This window comes from Paroedura picta, chromosome 9 (genome assembly GCF_049243985.1).
Source record: "Paroedura picta isolate Pp20150507F chromosome 9, Ppicta_v3.0, whole genome shotgun sequence".
NCBI classification, from domain to species: Eukaryota; Metazoa; Chordata; class Lepidosauria; order Squamata; family Gekkonidae; genus Paroedura; species Paroedura picta.
Genome location: NC_135377.1, coordinates 46,349,446 through 46,372,134, shown reverse-complemented (window position 1 = coordinate 46,372,134; position 22,689 = coordinate 46,349,446). Strand labels below are relative to the sequence as shown.

Genomic DNA, 22,689 nt, shown 5'->3' with positions numbered 1-22,689 from the left:
CACACCACACAAAAATAGTTTCTTGAAAGCTTTAATTGTAGGGGGGTGGGTTGTAATATTTGAAATGCATTAGGATATCGGAACATGCATAGTAAACCTGCATCTAAGACACTTTTTAATTGAAATGTTATAGGAATATACTAACCTTGTGTTTTCAGCCATGTCTTGATATCAACCCATGATAGAAATTTGTATTTAGTGCAAAGGAAAATCAGGCAATATTTTAGTTTGGAAATATTTATAAAAAATTCTATTCAAGAAGAAAACCAAAAAGTATGCATGATAAAAATTTTTAATTTTAAATTTAGATCTGGAAACTAGATTGTACCAGTTCTGGGGAAAACATGTAGATTGGTTTCAGAGAAAATGAATTGCCTTTTTTGTAATTCATGTGTATTTGATTTGTATATCTGATACATTTAAGATACTATATAATTGTCAGATCTTTGCTTTTCTTAAGGTGGTGTTACTGTTTTCGTGGCCTTATATGATTATGAAGCCAGAACAACAGATGACCTTTCATTCAAAAAGGGTGAACGGTTCCAAATAATAAACAACACGTAAGTCTTCTTGCCCAGCTGTGGGCCTAAACTAGTTAGATCCTTCTGTATGCAGTATGTGTGAGATGCTCTTTCAGGTGTGGAATGGAATTGGGTAAGCAGCATAGTGACCAAGTTCAAGGTTGATAACAGATTCTTCAGAATGGTAAAGACCAAGGCTGATTTTTGATACACTCCAGGACGATTTATCTACCTTGGGTGAGTGGGAAGTAGCATGGTAAATGAAGTTCATTGTAATCAAATGTAAAGTTATTCATGGGAACAAAGAAATCTTGATTTTTAATGTATGCTGTTGCAATCTAAACTGGTTGAGACTGGGAGAGAAAGATACCTTGGAATTGTAGTTGATAGTAGGGATGGGCACAATCTGAAAAATTTCAGTTCATGGGGGTCCCAATCTGAACCCTGAACTGAACAAAAATATCCTGAACCAGCCAGTTCAAGTCCCTCTCTCCTTTCTTGGAACAGGAGGGTAGCGAAACCGACGGATTAAATGACTCAGAGCCATTTGAACCTAACAACTTGGGCAATTCCCTCTTTGCATCCCAGGGAGAGAAGCGAAATGGACCACTTAAATGATGGCAAGCCATTTCACCAATCAGTTTTGCTTCCCCCAGTTTGAAAGCAGGGGGGAATAAAATTGGTCAGTGAAATGTCTGCCAGTTTAACAGTAAAACAGGAGAATGTAAAACTGATTAGTCTTATGGCACACCGACACTTCAGCAGTTTATTTCACTTCCCTCATTAGGAAGTGAGAAAGAGCAAAATAGATGTTTTAAATGGTTCATACCATGCTGCTTAGTTGTTAGGTTTAAATGGCTGAAACAACCAAACTGGCTGAAGTCTGGGAAATGTTTGAGGGAGGCACCTTCCCTGAACATAAGTTCAGGGGCTAAAAACCAGGCCAGGTTCAGGTTTGTGCCCGTCCCTAGTTTTTTATTTTATATTTATTTGTTTGTTTATTAGATTTATATACCACCCTCCCTTGAGGCTCAGGGTGGTTTACATGGAACATAAGGATAAGTACAGTGTAATTCAATAACTTCAAGTGCAATTCCAATAACATTTTCATATAACAGTTCTGATATTAATGATGACAACATTAACCAGTTAACTATGACCCCATAGATTGATCGGTTGGCTCACTTCATGAGGGGGAAGGTTCTTGGGGCCCAGTAGATGTTGTTGATTCAGTCAGCCTTGGTTTCCTTGCTCCTGTGGTTGGCCCTACAGGGCAACTGAATGGATGTTGTGTAAAACAGTATATTGATCTTTGTCAGACCACTGGTCTTATCCAACATGGCTTTTCTTAGATTATGTTCTTGCAGCTCTCTATTATTGGGATGCCGTCCAAGAGATTGGCAGGAAAGAGATTGGCAGGAAGCTCCTGTAGTTGGAGTATTGCATGCAGGGCAGGATAGGAACAATGGAATTAGGACCCTGTGTTTTTATTGGGAGTTAGAGTAACTTCAGAATTATTAGAGTAATCCTTAATATTCTTCCCAATGTAAATGGTATCCAGCTAGGGCTGAAGAGAGTATGGACATTCATTTACAAATGCCTATTTAGTGGTTACAAAATTATTCTTTTGTAATACATTTGCTCATGTTCAATGTAACTGTTCTTGTTTTCCAGAGAAGGCGATTGGTGGGAAGCAAGGTCTATTGCAACAGGAAAGAGTGGCTACATCCCAAGCAATTATGTTGCTCCTGCAGATTCCATTCAAGCAGAAGAGTAAGGCGTATTTCTCTTTTTTTCAGCAATTCTACCCATAACTTTCCAGTAGATTCAAAGTGGGGAGGGGGGGATTAGATACTCTTGGTGTCTGTAACATAAAAATGGAATTCACATGATCTCCAAAGGGATATTGATCATATTTAAACAAATGTTCAGTGCTATAATTGGCTTTTAGAAATATTTTACATGATATTTAGGAGAAACTCATTCCAAATATGGTGTTTGCTGCTGCAACCCTTATCAGCTAATCATAGGCTTCAGATATTGGCTAGAGCTAAAGCATTCATTTACACTGTCTTTCAGTGTTCTATTTTGAGGTAACAAAGGGTTGCATTGTTCTAACATTCTAAGTATAGTAGTGCTGACTGATGTTTGAACTGCTTTTAGATCTAAAAGGCCAACTGTAAAAATACTGGTAATTTTAATGCTACTTTCGAGCAAAGGGTTTTCCATACATTCTGACCCCTATCACATCACCACTCTAAACTGGATGCGATCAGCCAGGTTCCAAATAAAGTGATGCAGGAATGTCAGTTTTGTATGATGAATTTCACTCCACTAATGAACCTCTGAAGTGATCTGACAATTTCAAACAGTGCCATGCTTTTCCCCCTGGGATGTGGGGGTGATCTGGCTGCAACGACTGTCACCCCATTGATCACCAGGGTTGATTCAGCTAATCTGGCTGGCTAGGCAAGTGTCCCCTACCTCCCTCACTACTGCATATGCATCCCTTCCAAAGCTGTGTCGTCAGTGGAGGAGGACAACCATCCCAGATAGAAGGAATGTACCATTCCTCGGGTATACGATAGCTTTTCCCTCTGTCCTTTTTCACTATATAATCTTCCTTGAACTCAAAAAAAATATTTCAGTGGTTCCAAGGCATCTCAATAGTGCCGCTGTAGCACTGAAATGCTATATTGGTTTCGCACTATAGTGCTCCACTTAGAATATTTTTTTTTTTAAGTTTGAGGAAGATTGTACTCCAAAAAAGGATAGGGGAAAAAGTGTGGCACTATTGGAAATGCTGTAGACATTTTAAACATCACACTGCAGCAATTTGGAAACATAAAGAAGAGGTAAAAATAGAAGAAAGCAGTTTCCTTCAAGAACAATTCAAGCATGCTTTGCTAACTGGATGCAAGCAGCTTTGTATGAAAAAAAGTAAATAAAATCCATTAGCATCCTGTTGCTAAAATTGCTGTGTCTGAAATAACACAAGAAATCCATTAGCAACCAGCTACCAAAATGGATTACAAAAACTGTCTGAAAGGGGCCTCTGATTATATAGCTGGCAACATGGTTACTCCTGTTCCTATCTATGCTTCTGAATGCAATATACCATCTCTGGCCTCCAGTCAGAGCTAATGCTACTTAAGTACTTACAATGAACCAAGCTCAGGGCTAGATCTATACTTCAAAGATCATCAAGCACTGCTTTGCAGACATTTTCTTGGATTGCTTAGGTCATGTGCTCTAGATCCTGCATTGATCATGTTAGTAATTCCAATATATACATGTTCCACATTGCCCCAGGCAAGAAGGGCCCTGCAAGAAGATACCCAACTTCTAAGTGTCTGCCTTTATCAGTTAATGTAACAGATTACTGCTACAGTAATTTGAAAATTTATGTATAATTTATGTATAATTGTTAGCTGTTGTGCAAACCACATCTGAAGCTGAAACTTAGCAAGCATGCTACATATGCTTCTGTCTGTGCTTTAGAGCTACATATGCAGCTAGGACACTAGGAAATATCTTGTGATTTGGACACTGTCATATTGTTGGATTTGTTTTTCCCGTCAGTTCAGTCAATGTCTGGCAGCTGCTTTCCACAGAGTTTATTCTTATTTTGCACATTAAAAAAATTAATTCATTTGAATCTACTGGGTCAGTTTTCAGAATATTTCATTAGCTGAAGGTCACTTTGCAGCAGCATATTTTGTAAGCACACAAGGAAGTATGGTATGTCGGAACCTTAGTGCTATGAGTGCAATGTCTTCTTGACATTGAAGAATAATCTGCAGTGTAGGCATTGCTTGGGAGCTTTTCATTACATTTAACAGTGACTTTTGAGCTTCTGAATTTGTTTTAAGGGTAGCTGGATCATGGAGCATATATGTGGCTACTAGTACTTGTAGATTATTAAAGTAATTCCACGTTAATTTATTGTGTATGAAAATGTATAACAATTGTCGATGACTTTCAGAATATCAAGCCCTTTTCTTTATCTTGCAGTGTGTTTTGCTGTGTCTATTTTTTTTTACTCCAGTCAGCTTTTCTACTGTTGAAAGGGGAGAAAGGGGTCTCTTTTGACCAACAGAAAGAATACAAATGAGATCATAGGACCTGAATGGGCAAAAGCCATGTGGGATGGATGTTGCTGCAAGGAAAGGAATGCTCTCAGATTGAGTGAAGAAACTGGCTGAATCCAACCCAGCTGGCTGGATCTTTGTATTGCTGCATTTTTGAAATGTGGAAAGCATAGAATCATAGAATAATAGAGTTGGAAGGGACCTCATGGGTCATCTAGTCCAACCCCCTGCTCTATGCAGGACACTCACATCCCAATCGCTCATCTACTATAACATGCCACCCCTTTGCCTTCACAGAATCAGCCTCTCCATCAGATGGCTATCCAGCTTCTGTTTAAAATTTTCCAAAGATAGAGAACCTACCACTTCCCGAGGAAGCCTGTTCCACTAAGAAACCGCTCTAAGTGTCAGGAACTTCTTCTGGATGTTTAGATGGAATTTCTTTTGAATTAATTTCATCCCATTCATTCTGGTCTGTCCCTCTGGGGCAAGAGAGAACAATTCTGCTCCATTCTCCATATGGCAGCCTTTTAAATACTTGAAGATGGTTCTCAGATCCCCTCTCAGTCATCTCCTCTCTAGGCTAAACAGACCAAGCTCCCCCCAATATGGGTCCCTAAATGTGGTATGTGGCTGATGTGCAGGGAAAACAAAACTGCAATGTCTATGGGCCCACAGAGCAGGTTGCATTTTGGCCTGCACTAAAGTAGGATTGGTTCCAGATACATTTAAAAGTGATGGAGATCTAGTAGAGATAATGTTTTACATGAAAGAGTCTTGCAACATGAAAAGTTCTATCAGATCTGTTTTATGCAAAGTCGCATATCTGGATCTGCTTTGTAACAGAATATATTTGTGCTATCATATAGCAACATAATTTTTATTTGAATATTCTAGATGGTATTTTGGTAAGATGGGCAGGAAAGATGCAGAGAGATTACTTTTGAATCCTGGGAATCAACGTGGTATTTTCTTAGTTCGAGAAAGTGAAACTACAAAAGGTATGTTTAGGCTTTTTTTACATCACAATACCAGAATCATTAGAAATATGTTGGCAGAAGTAAAATTATAAACTATGCCTTTTTCTAGGTGCTTATTCCCTCTCTATACGTGACTGGGATGAGGTTAGAGGCGATAATGTGAAACACTACAAAATTAGAAAACTTGATAATGGTGGATATTACATAACTACTAGAGCACAATTTGAATCTTTGCAAAAGCTGGTCAAACACTATACAGGTAAGTGTTATTTCCTAAATTGTATCCAGTTATAACCCTGTATCAAATTTGCTGTTTTGGGTAAAGGTAATCGAGTGTGCAGGGGCTGAACAACTCCATGCTTTCCTAGATGAAACCTTTGCACTTGATCCTTTTCAGTCTGGTTTCATGACTGAGACAGCACTTCCTGCTGGTAGATAACCTCCAGCTTAATTTGGACCAAGGTGGTTACGTGCTGCTGATTTTATTAGATCCGTTGGTAGTCCATTTGGTCCTGGTCAAACATCTAGCTTCACTGGTGATGGTTTTCCTCATTCTTTCTGGGATGCTCTCAGGGTGTTGTCATTGGGGGCAAAAGATCTTCCATGTGAGCACTAGACTGTGATGTTCACACACAACATTGGGGAAACCCTGTGAAAGACCACAGTCTAGTGCTCACATGAAAGATGCGCCATCTAGTGGAGCTCCTCAGGAGATTTGAAGTTGAGTGCCATCAGTATGCTGATGACATTCAGCTCTTCCTCCTGCTGCATAAGCTACCAGGGACAGCTCTATCAGCTTTGAGCCAGTGCCTGGATGTCATGGCCAGATCACTGCTGTTTGAAACTGAACCCATCAGACACAGAAGTCATGTGGCTGGGATGAAGGGATTACAGCTCAAGGCTGTTGACTGGGCCCATCTGTCACCAATGAACTCCTTGAAGAGCTTGGGTGTATGGCTTGATGCTTTGCTTTCTCTAGACAGACAGGAGTCCAAAGTGGCAAGGTCTGTGTTTTTCTGTTTTTGCCAGGCCCATCAGCTAGTTACCTATCTGTGTTGGTCGGATCTGGCCACAGTGATTTATGCCACAGTCACCTCCAAACTAGGCTGTTCCAGTTGGCTGTATGCAGGACTCTTTGAAGACACTTCAGAAGCTTCATGTTATCCAGATTGTAGCTGCTAGGCTTTTGACTAGTGCACTATGGTAAACACACATACAACCAATATTTAGGCAACGGCACTGGTTGCCAGTTGGTTTCTTGATTAAATTCAAAGTGCTGGTCTTAACATCTAAATTGTTAAATGGTCTGAAGGACAATCATAACTGAAGGACAACTCTCCTGCTACAATCTCCTACATTGCCTGCATTCTTCCATCATGTGATGTCTCACCTCCCTTCTACCAGAGCAAGGGCCTTCTCTGTGGTGACCCTGCATGTGGGATGCTTTATCAGAGGACAAGAATGCTGTGCAGGACCTTGTTAGCTTCCACAGGGCTTGCAAGGCAGAGTTTTCCAACCAGACTTAGTCATTGCAAATGTCTTGGAATTCTTGTTCCCATTGAATGCAGCTGTGTTTTATATAGTTTTATATCATCTTGTGGTGCAGAGTGGTAAGGCAGCCGTCTGAAAGCTTTGCCCATAAGGCTGGGAGTTCAATCCCAGCAGCTGGCTCAAGGTTGACTCAGCCTTCCATCCTTCTGAGGTCGGTAAAATGAGTACCCAGCTTGCTGGGGGGTAAACGGTCATGACTGGGGAAGGCACTGGCAAACCACCCCGTATTGAGTCTGCCATGAAAACGCTAGAGGGCGTCACCCCAAGGGTCAGACATGACTCGGTGCTTGCACAGGGGATACCTTTACCTTTACCTTATCATGTAGTTGATTTAATTGTATTATATATTTATTATTAACTGCTTTTAATATTTATTGAAGCCCCCCCTCCCGAGCCTTGCTTATTGAGACAGTGATGGTATACATTTGACATTCATATATTGCAGGAAAATGAAAATAGAATGTATCTGTTCCTAAACTTGTATCTTTTTAAAAGATTATGAAACACACTTTTAGTTGGCATGAGAAGCTGGGTAGCTAATTTCCGCTTGCTTTAATATTTGAGAATATGTAAAGATGAATTAAAACACTGTTTTCCAAATCCCAGAGCACGCTGATGGCCTGTGTCATAAGTTAACAACTGTGTGTCCAACTGTGAAACCACAGACGCAAGGTTTAGCAAAAGATGCTTGGGAAATTCCTAGAGAATCCTTACGGCTAGAAGTTAAGCTGGGGCAAGGATGCTTTGGTGAAGTATGGATGGGTAAGTGTAACCAAATGAAGAGCTCAGAATTCACATTCCAGTACATACATGCATGGGATCTGGGATCTGCCCCTGACATTTCTAGTTAATAAAGGAGCAGGACTGGGAAGGACATCTGTTTATGGCTGGAAGACCTGCTGCCAGTCAGAATGGACTCCATACACAAATATTTGTAGACTCACATGACATAGAAACGATTGTTTTAATACTTCAGATTTTAAAGGAGGGGAGAATTTTACATGCCAATAGGTATGCCTTCTAATTAAGTTCCTATATTGTTTATTATATGCCTTGCCTTTCATAGTTTGTTGTTGGTTACAATTTTTCTCATTCTGTAATCTTAGACCTGCATTGTTCACTGGCTGTCTTGTGCTGTTTGATTGCACTGTTTCATATGTTGTAATCCACCTTAAGTCTCTATGAAAAAGGAGGACTGTAAAAAAGGAAATAAATATAGTAGCTAATGATGTAATGCAATGTTTCTCAAGGAACATGGAATGGAACCACAAAAGTAGCAATCAAAACACTGAAGCCTGGTACAATGATGCCAGAAGCTTTCTTACAAGAAGCTCAGATCATGAAGAAATTAAGACATGATAAACTTGTTCCACTTTATGCAGTTGTATCTGAGGAGCCAATCTACATAGTCACTGAATTCATGACAAAAGGTACTGCTTCCTTATTGTGTGGAAATCAGAGATATGCTAAAAGTTTAATGCTTTCTGTGTCATGTTTATTTAGTTTGTGATTGCAAATGCAGGTATGGATTATGCACATGCAATCCTAAGTATAGTTATATCCCTCTGCATTGATTGACATCAAGAGATGTAGAAGGGTATAACTCTGAATGGATTCTAGAAGGTACCTATATGAATTTTGCTGCAGGTAATTTGCTGTTAAGAATCTCATCTCATTTTTTTCATTCAAGCTTTCATTCAGTTTTACAAATTCTGTTTGTAATTCATTGGAGAAAATATACAGGAACCATTTGGCAGTTTCATATTACAGTGATATGGCAGCAGTGGAGTCTGGAAAGGCAGCTAAAGAAATGCTATGTCTACATTATTTAATACTACTGTTTGAAATGATAGTCAATGTTTGGTGGTATATGAAGGAGCTTGGAATATGCCTCAAGCTTGTGTGCTGTCCAGTCCTGTGATATGCTATGATTTCACTCCTTCCCTCCCTTCCTATTTGGAATCAAATGGTTGTTTTTAATGAAATCTGAACTAGCAACTTACAGATTGTGCTTGCCATCCAAGCAAATAGCGAATCATGATCCGTAGCAAGAACAAGAGAGAAGAAATGCATGAGCCACAGGTTGCTCTGAGCTTCACATACCACCACTATGGTTTAGAATTAACTTTGAGCTGAACTTGTATGTAAGCTTGAGATAGAGTGTATAAAAAAGAACTTGAAATCTAATGCATTTAGCTATATGGTGTCATACATTCCTTTATTTTCCTTGCTTATTAAGGATGTAATAAGCATATTTGCATATAGCATAGTAATCTTATATTTTAACAGTCTGCATCCCCTGTATCTGTGCAATACTACATTCCCAACCATATAAAAAAGCTGTAGAATCTTTATTTTGACAACTGTTAAAATGTAGCTCTTGTAAAATATTAAAGTGAAAGACTGAATAGCATTATACTGCTTTGTAAGTATGTCTAGCTTTATCTACACTTTTCATATTGATTCTATTTGAATTTTGGTTTTGAATGTGCTTATGGCAACATTTGTGTAACAATTACCGTATTTCCTGGCGTATAAGATGACTGGGCGTATAAGACGACCCCCCAACATTTCCACTCAAAATACAGTACTATGGGCCACTACGGGCAGCTATGTCTATCCCAGCTGAAGTGCACCCGGCGTATAGGACGACCCCCCCCCCCCACTTGGAGGCATGTTTTTCAGGGGGGGAAAGTAGTCTTATACACCAGCATATACTGTATTTTGGAGAGGAGGGCTGTGCAAATTTGTGTTAAATTGTTATTGAGTTTAAATTAAAGGAATATTATTTATGTTTTTGAAAGGAATAGTATTTATTATGAGAGATTTTGAAGTGGGAGGAACATTTCTGAGTGCAGTCCTCTGTATGATATTCCTTTTAATATAATGTTATTGATGTTAAACATTTCTAGTTAAATCTAAATCATGGCATTAATGTCTTTCTGCAGGTAGCTTACTAGATTTCCTAAAAGAAGGAGAAGGGAAATATTTAAAGCTTCCACAATTGGTGGACATGGCTGCTCAGGTACTTATTATAAACAGTCCTGCCATATAATGTTGGAATTGGGTAATATGTAGGCACAGCTGAAAATAACCTTCTAATTTGTGTGCAAGTTTTCATACTGATGGCTGCTTATGTTTGAGCAAAATATACTACTAGCCATGAAGCCCACTGCAGGGGTAAATGTGGGCGCTAGCGGCCTCTCTGGGAGTGCGGTGGCATGGGCAGCGAGGCAGGTTGGCGGAGGGGCAACCTACCAGGGAGGTGGCGGCAGTCAGTGAGCGGCGGCAGTGGCTCCCATGATTGCGCTGTGTGCAGTCTGTGATAGTCAGGCATTTGGCGGTGGCGGTGGCCCCCAGTGGGTGGCACCGCTGCCTGGTTGGAGTAGCGTGACGTCTTCGGGCCATGTATAGGATCTGAGCAAGTGCAGTCTACAGGCCTGATCATCGGCAGCACCTCAATGGCGTGGTGGGCTTGTCGGGCCAGCCAAGGGCAGGGCCCCATCGCTGGGTCAGCCAGCAGGGAGTGGACGGTGACGGAGGGCGGGAGCTCTAGGGGCCGGCCCAATCAGGGTGCGGCCAGCTTCACTGATGGTCCATTTCAGATCTCAAACATCCCGGACAGCTCCACTCCCAGGCCAGTTTGGCAAATATTAAGAGGAAAAATGGAGAAGGATTAAATCTAAAGACTGAAACATCCAGTGTCAGGGTTTTTTTTGTTTTTGTTTTCAAGGTGTGACATGTAGCTAAGCAACAGAACCAAAGCAGTCCTAAACAGGGTTATCCCCTTTTATATCCATTGAAGTCAGTGGACCTAGAAGGATGTGAATCTGCTTAGGATAGCACTGTTATAATTACTTAACTGTTTGGTGAGCTGAGCTCTGTTTTGGTGATAAACTTTCTTTTTCTCAAAAAAAAGATTGCAGATGGCATGGCCTACATTGAAAGAATGAATTACATCCATAGGGACCTTCGAGCAGCTAACATCCTTGTGGGAGACAACCTCGTGTGCAAAATTGCAGACTTTGGTTTAGCAAGGTTAATAGAGGACAATGAGTATACTGCCAGACAAGGTAAGTCTGATATACTTATTGTCCTAGCTAACAGAACTTTAATATTTAGTACTCCATCTGAATTTGACATCAAAATAAAGAAATGCTAATTTGTTTCTGATATATTAATTCATTTAAAAGGATATATGTTAACATTCATTATTTAATTCACTGCAGTTATAAATAATAGACTGAAAATCATTCTACAAAAGTGTTTGTTACCTTGGCAAGATTTGGGACTTAAATGACATATGTGATGGGTCTTTAAAGAGTTAATATTCAGAGTTTCAGTATTGCTCTGAAAATCAGATTTCTGAGACTTAAATGGAGCCCCTACAAACTCTTTACAAGTATTGTATCAACTTTGTGCTCTTGATGTTAGAGTTTGAAGCTACTTTTACCCAGATCTTATCAGATATGATTTATTGTATGAACTGAATCACCTAAATTGGGGGTTGCCGGGCCGCGAAGGCCACGGTACCGGGCAGCCGCGCCTGCCCTCCCCCCCCCTCACCCACAGCGAGAAGGAAGGGAAGAAGCAGGTGCAGCCGGCGGCACGCCAGCGACACAAACACGCATGTGCGCAGTTTCCACGCATGCGCGTTAGCGCCCCTGGTGGCAAAAACGCGCATGCTCAGCAATTGCATGTGCGCATTTGCGCAGCACCCGGGCCATAGGCTCTCCCCTCGCCTTGGAGGAGGTCCCTGACCTGAGAAAAGTTGGGGACCGCTAACGTAAATCATTCATTGTTTCAGAAATTCTTGATTGTTTTTTCCTAATGCATCATCTGACAATAAGGGTAAATCTTTATCCTTTAAAAAATGATATTGTTCTTGAATAACTCCCTGGAAGTTTAGCTGTGGATTTTCCGGACTATGTGATTTTAATCCCTGCTGTTTTGCCAGTAACTGTGGCTGACATCTTTGGAGATAGGACATAGTAAAATGGGAATTTCTCCATGCCAGAGTTAAGCCTCTGAAGATTCCAGCCACACTTACTGGCAAAAGTAAAGTTACCAGATCACTGCCACACAGCCCGGAAAACCCACTACAGCCAGTTAGCTTTGCCCATGAAAGCCTTTGACAGTTCATTTGGAGGTTCCTTTATTAGGCCTGTTCAAACACCCCAGTGCACCGTGATCACGTACTTAGGGTTTCCTTACAGAACAATAACCTGAATGGAAGGGCAACTCTACTGATAGGGAAATAGCATCTCATATTCTTATTTGGGACTTGTATGAAATAAGAATTAAAGAATAACTGAAACTGAAGAGAGACGAATCTATATAAGTCCAATTTGGATATTTTTCACTTTCCATGGAGGCACAGGTCAAGAAGGTAGGCGCCAGGCGTTTTTCTATCTTCGCCAGGCTATGAGCGCCCTATCTGTCCCCCGAGCACCTGGCCATAGTGATCCATGTGACGGTCACCTCCAGGATTGATTTCTGTAACTCGCTCTACGCTGGCCTGCCCTTGTCTCTGACCCAGAAATTGGTGCAGAATGCAGCTGCTAGGGTCCTCACAGGAACATTTTGGAGGGCCCATATCCAGCCTGTGCTGAGGCAGCTGCACTGGTTGCCAGTTGCGTCCCAGATCAGGTTGAAGGTTTTGGTATTAACCTTAAAGGCCTTACGTGGCCTGGGACCCACATATCTGCAAGACCGCCTGTCACTTTATGCCCCCCGCAGGGCCTTGCGCTCTGCGGGTTCCAACTTATTGGTCATTCCTGGCCCCAGGGAGGCTCACCTGGACTCGACTAGAGCCAGAGCCTTTTCAGTCCTGGCCCCTACCTGGTGAAATGAACTCCCGGAGAAGCTATGGGCCCTGCGGAAGCTTCTGGCTTTCTGCAGGGCCCTGAAAATGGAGCTCTTCCACCAGGCTTACGGTTGAGGCCAGGGCGAAGAGAAGATTTATGAGCCTCCCCAAAGGAGGAAGAGTACACCATATGTCATCCTCTCCCCTGATTTCCCAGCGAGGTGGGCGGGTTGGTTGCCGCCAATTGTTGGTAGTTTTCTAACTGCTGGTTTTAAGGGAATATAAGGGTTTTTAGGGGATTGTATTGATTTATTTTATCTTGTAACCCGCCATGAGCTGGCTTTGCTGAGAGTGGCGGGTAATTAATAATAATAATAACAACAATAACAACAACAATAATAATACATATCTCTGCTGGACAGAACCTAGTGCCATTGCTCAGTACTACTGCCCAGTAGAACCCAGTACCATTGTGGCAATACCAGGTCAACAGGACTGATGTGAAACATCAAATCATACTGCAGTGGAGGAGTTGCAAGCCCAGAAGAATCAGCACAATGTACTAGCGCCCAGCAGAAACCAGTGCCACTGTGAGAATGCAAGCAAAAGGAGGACTGGTGTCAAACCAGTTACAGTGTGCATAATGCACAGTTCCACTGGCATTGCAAGTTTTAAAAGGGCAGATTTTGCATACACTGTGCAATAAATAGGAAAGGAACACAGGAAGGTGGTAAAGGGGAAGGGGGACCTGTTGAAGCTGACAGAATTGGTTTGAATTCTCCAAGGGTGGAGAATCCCCCCCATAGGTTTGAAGTTTGATAAACATTTTGATTAAGTGGATTCTGTCTGGAAATGTATGCAGTTTAGTTGAACCGTAAATTCCTCTAATAGTAAAAACCGAAATAAGGAAATAAGGGCATGTCAGTAGAACAACCCCATTACATCAGAGCATAAGCCTATATGATACCCTATACTTGCATTTTGAAAAATTATTAATCTCCAAACTCAGAACAAAAGAGCAATAATTGAAGAAGGTTCATGAAAACGGGTGAATCCAGTACCCGAGATCCCGTTCTGATTGCTCAAGACATTTATGATTATAGAAATTGGTTACCTAAGATGTTTATGATTATAGAAATAAACAAACACTTGAATTTTGGGACTGATTTATTTGAGAATTTATGGACATATAGCTTTTGAAATTCCTTATTTTGGAAATGTATAGTCATGTACCAGCAAGAACAGGTTGAATGTTTATGGAAATGTTGTGCTGGTTGTCCTGCCACAAACTTCATGTTGCAAACCACAAACCAGCTGAAGGTCATCATGAACTTTAGTTCAGAAGCCAGTTTGTGCCCATCCCTAGTCAGGAGACCTTCCTGAAGTATATTCCATGAGGCACAAGAGGCTGCAGTATCAAGGGGGAATCAGTAGGAATTGTCCTTCCATCTTGTGCAATCCAACCAAGTTCTGTGACCTCAGGCTCTACCTGTGCAAGAGTGATGAAGTACAATTCGTGAGTCATCTTTCTTATTACAACATAGCATAGTGTTAAAGATGTTCTCTCAGTGCTCAGTAGGAGTTTTTCAGGAAATATGGGACTGCCAGGGAAACAGAGCTCATGAACAGGTTTGATTGATTGATTATAAATATAATAACATTATAAATACAATCTTAAAACTAACAGACATTTATTTGATCAGTAATGCGAAAAGATACTGTTGTTGACCTTGAAACATATTAGCATTATAGATAAATGTTAGAAAATATGCTCAAAGAAATTCACAGGTGGTCATAACAAACTATGTTGACATTTTTTGTTTAGATTTAGGTATCAGGCAGTAAAAATTATGCATCTTATGTATCTTTGTCAAAACAAATTAAGTTCTAACCGAATCTGTTAATAAAGATAGCAGATTACTTCTTACATTAATATAGACATTATATGGGAAGGAGATCTTAAAAGCCACATTTTCTTTATGAGCATGGGAAGCATTCTTATGACATTAAAAAAGTGAATATATGATATTTTAAAAGGTTTCTCTTATCTCCATTTTAGGAGCCAAATTCCCAATTAAATGGACAGCACCTGAGGCTGCACTATATGGTCGGTTTACAATTAAATCTGACGTTTGGTCATTTGGAATTTTGTTAACAGAGCTTGTAACAAAGGGCCGTGTGCCATACCCAGGTAAAGTAACATGCTTGTGCTGTTATAATCAGTTATCATTATATAGTATTATCAGTGTACATGCTATGACCACATGTATTCTGTTAAAAAACTTATTTTAAAAAGTCAAGAATTAATTCCTACAGTTGTAAGTCAACCATTTTTAAATGGTTTCAATTCTAGATGATATTGGGCATTGATTTTCTCAGTTTATTGCTGAACTAAAAATGCCAAAAATTGCTTTTGGCAGTCAGACTAATATTAGCTGCTTCTACACTGGGGCCTTTTTATCTCCCTTGCTTTTCTATTCCTAGCTCTTATGATGAGTTCACCCTAAAAGTTGGTGTACCCTGAGTACGACAGAAGGCTGTCCTGCTCCTGAAGGGGAAAACTGCCACTTGCAGCCTATGGGAGTGCTACTCCATCATCCAGTCACCTTTGAGAAGGGAGATGGAATGTTGTAGGGAAACACTGCAAGAGTTCAGTTCAGTTCAGTTCTGCTTCAGGGAGAGACCAGTGAGAGCTCAGGAAAAGAGCAGATAGAATGAAGGGTAGTTCTGCTTAATGGTGTGGCCAAGTGGTATGGCTCTACTTCTGACAGAGAATAAAGTACTCGATTGTTAGCCCCATATTTGGCAATGAGCAGATCTTGTGCCATTTAGGTTGACTCTTGGGAAAAGGCAGGCTGGGGTGGGTGTTAGGATTTATTTTAGTATTGAATGCAGCCTTTCTCAACCTTTTTATCATTGATAAACTCCTGAAACATTCTTCCGGCTTCAAAAAAACCACAGAAGTGGTGTAATCATGCAGAATAAGATTGGAGAACATAGCTGTGTCCATGCCTACCCAGGGCCCTTCCCTTTCCCACCACATCCAGGCCCATCATTGGCTATTATGGGAGGGGGGGGAGCAGGTTGACATGATCATATACAGTCATATCACCGATTAATGTTTATCAATTTAAAAAAATTACTCCCACCCATTCGGGAAACCATTCTAGGGCTCTAAAGAAACCCCAGGGTTTCACAAAACCTTGGTTGAGAAAGCCTTGGTCTAATGGGTAAATGCCTGTTGATGCTTGAAAGATATTAAAGAAAATTGAAACCACTCTCTAAATGTGCCTTAGCTAAGTATCTCTTTCGTCTGTCTGGTGTTTTGTGCTGCTGATAGGATCATGGAAACCAATCTGTAAATAAATAAATCTTCTTTGTGGTTAATATACAATTCATGCCTCAATGACCCCCATATTCTACTTGTGCACCACAAAACTTACTTCACAGTAGTGAACCTAAAGCCTATACACTTTAGAACACCTTGGAACTGAGGAGAAGGTTTATCATTTAAAATAAACCTGGTTTCTCCAATCATAGGTGTGGGTCCCTTCAGTTGATGGAAGTGGCCTGTCATAGACCCTTTGTCCCCCCAAAAGAGAAAATCAATATCTCCTAATGCCTTCACTGAAACACACAAGAAACAGCCTGTTTAGAGCACAACCATGATGACTGGTGGTGTCAAAGGGATATTAATATGGACTCTGATTTCTGGTCTATTTTAAATCTCGATTGATTTAGAAAATGTATAAACTTCCCCCCCCCAGACACCTGCTGGAGGCAGCTTATAACCAAAGGAATAAAGCAAAACTATTGAAAGAGCCTCTTGTGGCGCAGAGTGGTAAGCAGCACAAATGCTATCTGAAGCTCTGACCATGAGGCTGGGAGTTCGATCTCAGCAGCCAGCTCAAGGTTGACTCAGCCTTCCATCCTTCCGAGGTCGGTAAAATGAGTACCCAGCTTGCTGGGGGGTAAAACGGTAATGACTGGGGAAGGCACTGGCAAACCACCCTGTATTGAGTCTGCCATGAAAACGCTGGAGGGCGTCACCCCAAGGGTCAGGCATGACTTGGTACTTGCACAAGGGATACCTTTATCTTTACTTTATTGAAAGAAACCTGGACGTAACTGCATAAATACACATTGATCAGCCTAAAACAGTGTAGATAGAAGGATATTTGGACAGATGCAGACCATAAAACATTAGCTAAAAGCCTGGGTACACACATGTTTTAGCCTGATGCCTACATGAAAGAGTCATGCAGCAGGCCATTCAAAAGACAAGGTGCTGTCACTAAAACATACTTGTCCCTGGTTGCCTTACCTCAGAAGGTGGGGTGACAGAGAACAGGGCTTCAGACAGGGATCTTAATTGTGGAGCTGGGCAAAATGGGTGAAGGCAGTCCTTCAAGCACTTTGGCTCCAAGCCATTTACAGCCCTAAAGAAGCAGCACTTTTGTGTTTAGAAACAGATGGATAACCAGTGCAGATCTTTCAGCACAATGACAAAATGGTCTTTATATCCAGTCCCTGACAATAACCATGCTGCTGCATTTTCAACTAACTGAAATTTCCACACAAAAGCAGGGATTATAGGGATGCCAGGGATTAATAGCCAGAATCAGAATTGTTGTGAGCCTATTTTACTTACATTTGAATGACATCAGGTATTTTCTTTATGGAGATGCAACACAGAAAAGTGCTAACTAAATAGGAGTCAAATCTCTTTACTTATCCATTGAGCCTTTGAGGAAGGACTGCGTGGAATAAATGGAATAAATAATTCTTACATTTCTTATGGAAAAGTGTATCTTTGACTAATCGCAGAAACACCATGAATAAAAAAGGAAATATATTGTATAAATACCTATTACAGATTGTTTTGGGGTAAATTGGTCACATGGTTAGGAAGATCAAACTCTTAAAAAAAAATTTTCAAATGTAAAGCCAAAGTAAACTAGGTAAGGGTCCTCAATCTTTGTTTTGCCCAACAAAAATAGACCTTAAATAAAAGAGACCAAGCCATTCAGGAATTCATTTACAGGCAAGTATTGGATTGAAATTATTTTATAAATCATACATTTTATAATGTTGTAGAATAACTTTTCATGATTATATAGCACAAATATATAAATTATGTATGTTTATCAAGATATAAGACTTCCACACACTTTGCACGTAGCTGATTGTCATTTGCATTAGTGATCATTGCCTAGTGATGATGAATAGGGAGTTAATTTCCCCAGCAATATACTTTCTAAGCTGGTGTTTTGAGGGCGGATGCAAAATCTCTCTTCCATTCATACAATAGAAGAGGGTGCTTTTTGCTGATTTCCCTGAAGCTGTTTCTGAGAGAACAGTGGGAGACAGCATTCTATTCACATCTATTGAAATCAGTACATAGTCCTTCCTGTTTTTCTAATTTTTGTGTTTTAGAATATCAGAATATTTTTACATACTGCAACACTTAAGAAGTGAGCAAACTACACACAGACATTATTTTAGATATATTTCTCATTGGTACCCTTAGTGCTAGAACAACACTTCTTTAAAAAGCTCTTTCAAGTTATTGGATATGTGTTTTTTTGTAATTTTAGGTATGGTGAACCGAGAAGTTTTAGAACAAGTGGAGCGTGGCTACAGAATGCCTTGTCCTCAAGGATGTCCAGAATCTCTTCATGAGTTAATGAAACTATGTTGGAAAAAAGATCCTGATGAAAGACCAACATTTGAATATATTCAGTCTTTCTTAGAAGATTATTTTACAGCTACAGAACCACAGTATCAGCCTGGAGACAATTTATAAACCAATAGCCTACATATAGTGCACAAATTTGCCAAATGTAAATTATTTTTCTAAAATTTCTTGCTGATTTGAAGGACTCAGAAGAAAATTAATAGCTATCATTTGCATGCTTGATGGCTCGAAAACTGGAATTCCATAATACAGGTGCACAAAACCACTTTTAAAAGTGTTATTCCCAAATATACCAAATAATGTGATATTTATCTCCCTTATTGTTTCAGGGTCCAAAGAAAATTCTTTTAAAAAATGTGTGGTTCAATTAGCATTACTATAACAGTTTATGGGAGCAGAGCTGCTAGTCTCCTTTTCATCTTCTGACACTTCTTTCATAGTACTAAACACAACAACAGCAATTATAGAATCCTCTGAATGGAAATGGTCAAAGGATAATAAAGTCTATGGGACCAAACAATTCAATTCCAGTTTTATAGAAAATTCCTGTGATTAAATTAAAAAGTATAGTCCTGATTTGGGAGTTATGTTACATGAATTTAATTAAGGTAGGGGAAATGGGATTTAAAAAAAATAAAGAGGAGCAGACAGTTTATGGTAAATGTAATTAAATACTAGACTTCAGTAGTGAAACTGAATAGCATAATGCACTCTGTTAATTCTTTATGTTAATGTAACTGGAAAGTAGCATATGGGCGTTATTTTTTTTCTGCATAGCTTAATTAAGAATGATGAAGTAACTAAAACTATAGTTATGTTAATGGAGTGTAATGTTCAAACTTGAAACCACAAAATGCAATCAGAGAGGAAGTATGAATCTATAATCTCTTGAGATGTGTTCTTTCAAAGAGAAATTTCTAGTGAATCATACCCTAATTTTGTGTTTGGTTTTTGTGTGTGTTTATTTTTGAGAAGAAGAAACAGATCTGGGTAAGAGAAAAATGTGGCTGATTCTCACAAGTGCTTCCAAGGTTAAATGTCACTAGTTCAGGGCTTTGTATGGTTGCACATTTTTTACAGAGATGTCATATGTGTGTACACACATAACAACAAAGTATGGGGGGAAAGTTAAATGCTAATTCAGCATCTTTAGTACTAACGCTGGTAAACCATTAGTGGGCAAGCACTACATTTTAGCTTTCAAACACTACATTTAGGCACCAACTAAAAAAGAGATGGAATGGAGCAGCAGGGGCTATACATGCATAGCCTGCCCCTATTTTAAAAAAGCTTGAAATCCTGCCAATACATTGCTGGGAGAGTAAAAGCTAAAAAGGGGCAAAGTCCATCTCTCTGTCAAATAGCAGTAGGCAGGATTTTGGCTGTAACCAAAGCGCTTTACAAGGACATCTCTAATTGCATTTTTGGTTCCCCATTAATTTAGTGATATGTAATATGCTAGCTTTCTTCCACATTCATTGTTTCCAGTTATATTGGGGCACAGAACTGTGTTCTATAACCTCTGACATATCAAGCAATAAAATCCCATTGACATTGTTTGGATTTACCAGTTATACTCTAAATATTGTTTGTTATGCATTACAAAGCTTTCTGTGAAAATTATCATTATCAGACAAATCATTCAGATTATGTTCTGGTATAACAAATGTAAGCGTTTGAATAAAATTATGCAGGGTTGCTTTGTCTTTTGTTATATATCCCTATCAGATTTTGAAAGGGCTTTATATAGAAAACAATGTATTGTGGGATTGTAATTTTTTAAAAATATGTTAAGGCTGGGTAGTTAAAATTATGTTTTCGTAATAGTGCAAAACAAAATGACCAGAATACTATTTGATATTGATTGGATTTTAAGATAAATTGAACAATTTATTGAAATGAAATTTGTATAGTAAGGAAATAGAGCTAAATGAGCTGATTTATGAAAAATGATTATATATTTTTAAAAGTCTGCAGAATTAGCAGCCATAGCCATTATTTTTGTCTTTGTAATGTTTAATCTCAAAACTTCCCTGACAAATAATAATTCAGTATCAACACAAATACTTTTTATACATAATAGTACGTTTTAACATGTAATTATTTGTATAAAACATAGTGTTAAATTTGTTTTTCAGAAATGAATTAAAATGTAACCTTTAAAAACTTGTTTAAAAACAAAAAACCTCATTGACTTCCAAGTTGCTTTGTTTTTAGATTAACAGTGGTAACATCTCAGAGCACTGTTTTCCATTATAGTGATATTTTAATTCAGTGTTTTTTTTAATAGATTCTACGTACAGGTTGAAAATGTCATGGTTTAGATCTGAAGGTGTGGGAATTTCTTCAGAGAAAACTTGGTCAGTCCTATCACTCTGAGCCACTAAATATATTCCCCCAGCCTGCATCAGTAATTAAAAAACAGTAATTACTATGCTACATCTATGCATTTGGGACACTACATTAGCAACAGTCGTTATGTACTTATTCATGGATATATGAGTTTACACATATTTTCATATCCAGTTGTAATGTGGATACTCCCTGTTTCAGTATCCCACTGAACAGATCAGAGAGAGGTCTGTCTTGACAGTATTCATCCTCCCCAGCAGAGGGGAAGTTGAGTGGATTTGTTAACGTAACAGTGTCCGCGCAGTTAATTGTATGTAGATTTTGGGTTTCAATCTCAATTGAAAAGAATGGATGTTACCATTTTATTATGTAGCTTCCATTCATTACCCTGTAACTTGTAATGCATAAGTTCCTGATGGTGCCATTGGGTACAACCTGTCAGCCTCTACATCCATGTCCTACTTTCGTTCTTATTTGGTTTGATTGATGAACTGTGTCCAATGTCTTCTACCACAACTCTTATACATCAATGTTCTACAGCTAGCTCCAGCATCTCCAATGTATAGAAGTGCCATTGTATATTAAGACTGTAGTACTGCTAGAATACAGTTTTCTAAATCTCAGAAATCATAATGCAAACTTTTTAAACCTATTTTCAACTACTATGTTTGTTGTATTTTCTACACTTCCTTTACCATAATCAATGTTTATCATTTAAGAATGATTTTGACATTTTAATGAAAACAATTGTGTAATATTTCTGATCAAAACTGTACACCAACCCTTGCCCATTAGTTTTGTCAAACCTATGTTGTGTGATAACTTTTCACATTTTGTTCCATTTTCCTGTCATGCTGTGTTCACAAGCTTAAGTATTTTTAATATTTTATTACTTTTGCATAATTAAACTTCCCAAAAATATAATAATATGGCTACTGTTTACAAAAAAAGTTATAACCTGTGTTAAGAATTTAAGCTGAACTCAAATTATTCTATTCAGCAAGGACCAATGGTTCGAATTTTATTTTCTGTTTATTTGGTGACAGAGTTTCAAGTGGCCAAGAAGGTTAAGGTGGCTTGCTTCTTTGAAATAGGAAGTAAATTATACTTTTTTGTTTGTTTCATTAAGGTAATTAAAAGTGGTATTACCTATTAATTTACTATATTAAAAAAGTATTTTATAAAGCTATAAAATTTAAATGCAATCATTATGTCTTTTTTAGGTGAAATTATTCTAGCAAACATGTTGACAGATTGTTCAATTCAGAGATAGCACTTTTTGTTAGCATAGTGAAAAAAAATGTAAAAACAAAATATGGTATTTGTTCACTGTTAATAAGTAGGATCGCCTGAAGTCATCTGATATTTGCCACTAGATGGGTGGGTGCTGATCTAATTATTCTCACTAATTTCTCAAGCCTTCCCAAAAACTTCCAAAAAGGAGATGGTGGATGAAGTGGTACTGGTGTGAACAAAAAGCTATGTAGCCTATGTTGAGTTGCACTGAAACACTGAATGAGCAGCACTTAGGTAGCAATAGAACTTGTACCGGTAGGACCATTACTGACAGGAAAGGAAATTGTTTTGTACAGTGCCCATAACTATACCCCCCTGGACTGTGTCTCCAGCCTCATTGTTCTGAAGGTCTTGAGGGGTTGCTTGGGAAGATGGTCTATATCGCAAGCATCCT

General features: G+C 39.1%; 1 protein-coding gene across 1 annotated transcript in view; it reads left to right on the top strand.

Moving 5' to 3' along the window:
• YES1 (YES proto-oncogene 1, Src family tyrosine kinase) overlaps positions 1-21,926 on the top strand; it is a 50,071-nt gene extending 28,145 nt beyond the window's left edge. The window contains exons 3-12 of the mRNA XM_077352655.1: positions 461-560; positions 2,196-2,294; positions 5,510-5,613; positions 5,702-5,851; positions 7,750-7,905; positions 8,394-8,573; positions 10,092-10,168; positions 11,063-11,216; positions 15,009-15,140; positions 18,547-21,926. Of these exons, the coding sequence (XP_077208770.1) occupies positions 461-560; positions 2,196-2,294; positions 5,510-5,613; positions 5,702-5,851; positions 7,750-7,905; positions 8,394-8,573; positions 10,092-10,168; positions 11,063-11,216; positions 15,009-15,140; positions 18,547-18,755 (1,361 nt within the window). The 3' untranslated portion in view covers positions 18,756-21,926. The remainder of the gene's footprint in view (positions 1-460; positions 561-2,195; positions 2,295-5,509; positions 5,614-5,701; positions 5,852-7,749; positions 7,906-8,393; positions 8,574-10,091; positions 10,169-11,062; positions 11,217-15,008; positions 15,141-18,546) is intronic.
• Positions 21,927-22,689: the final 763 nt, after the last annotated feature.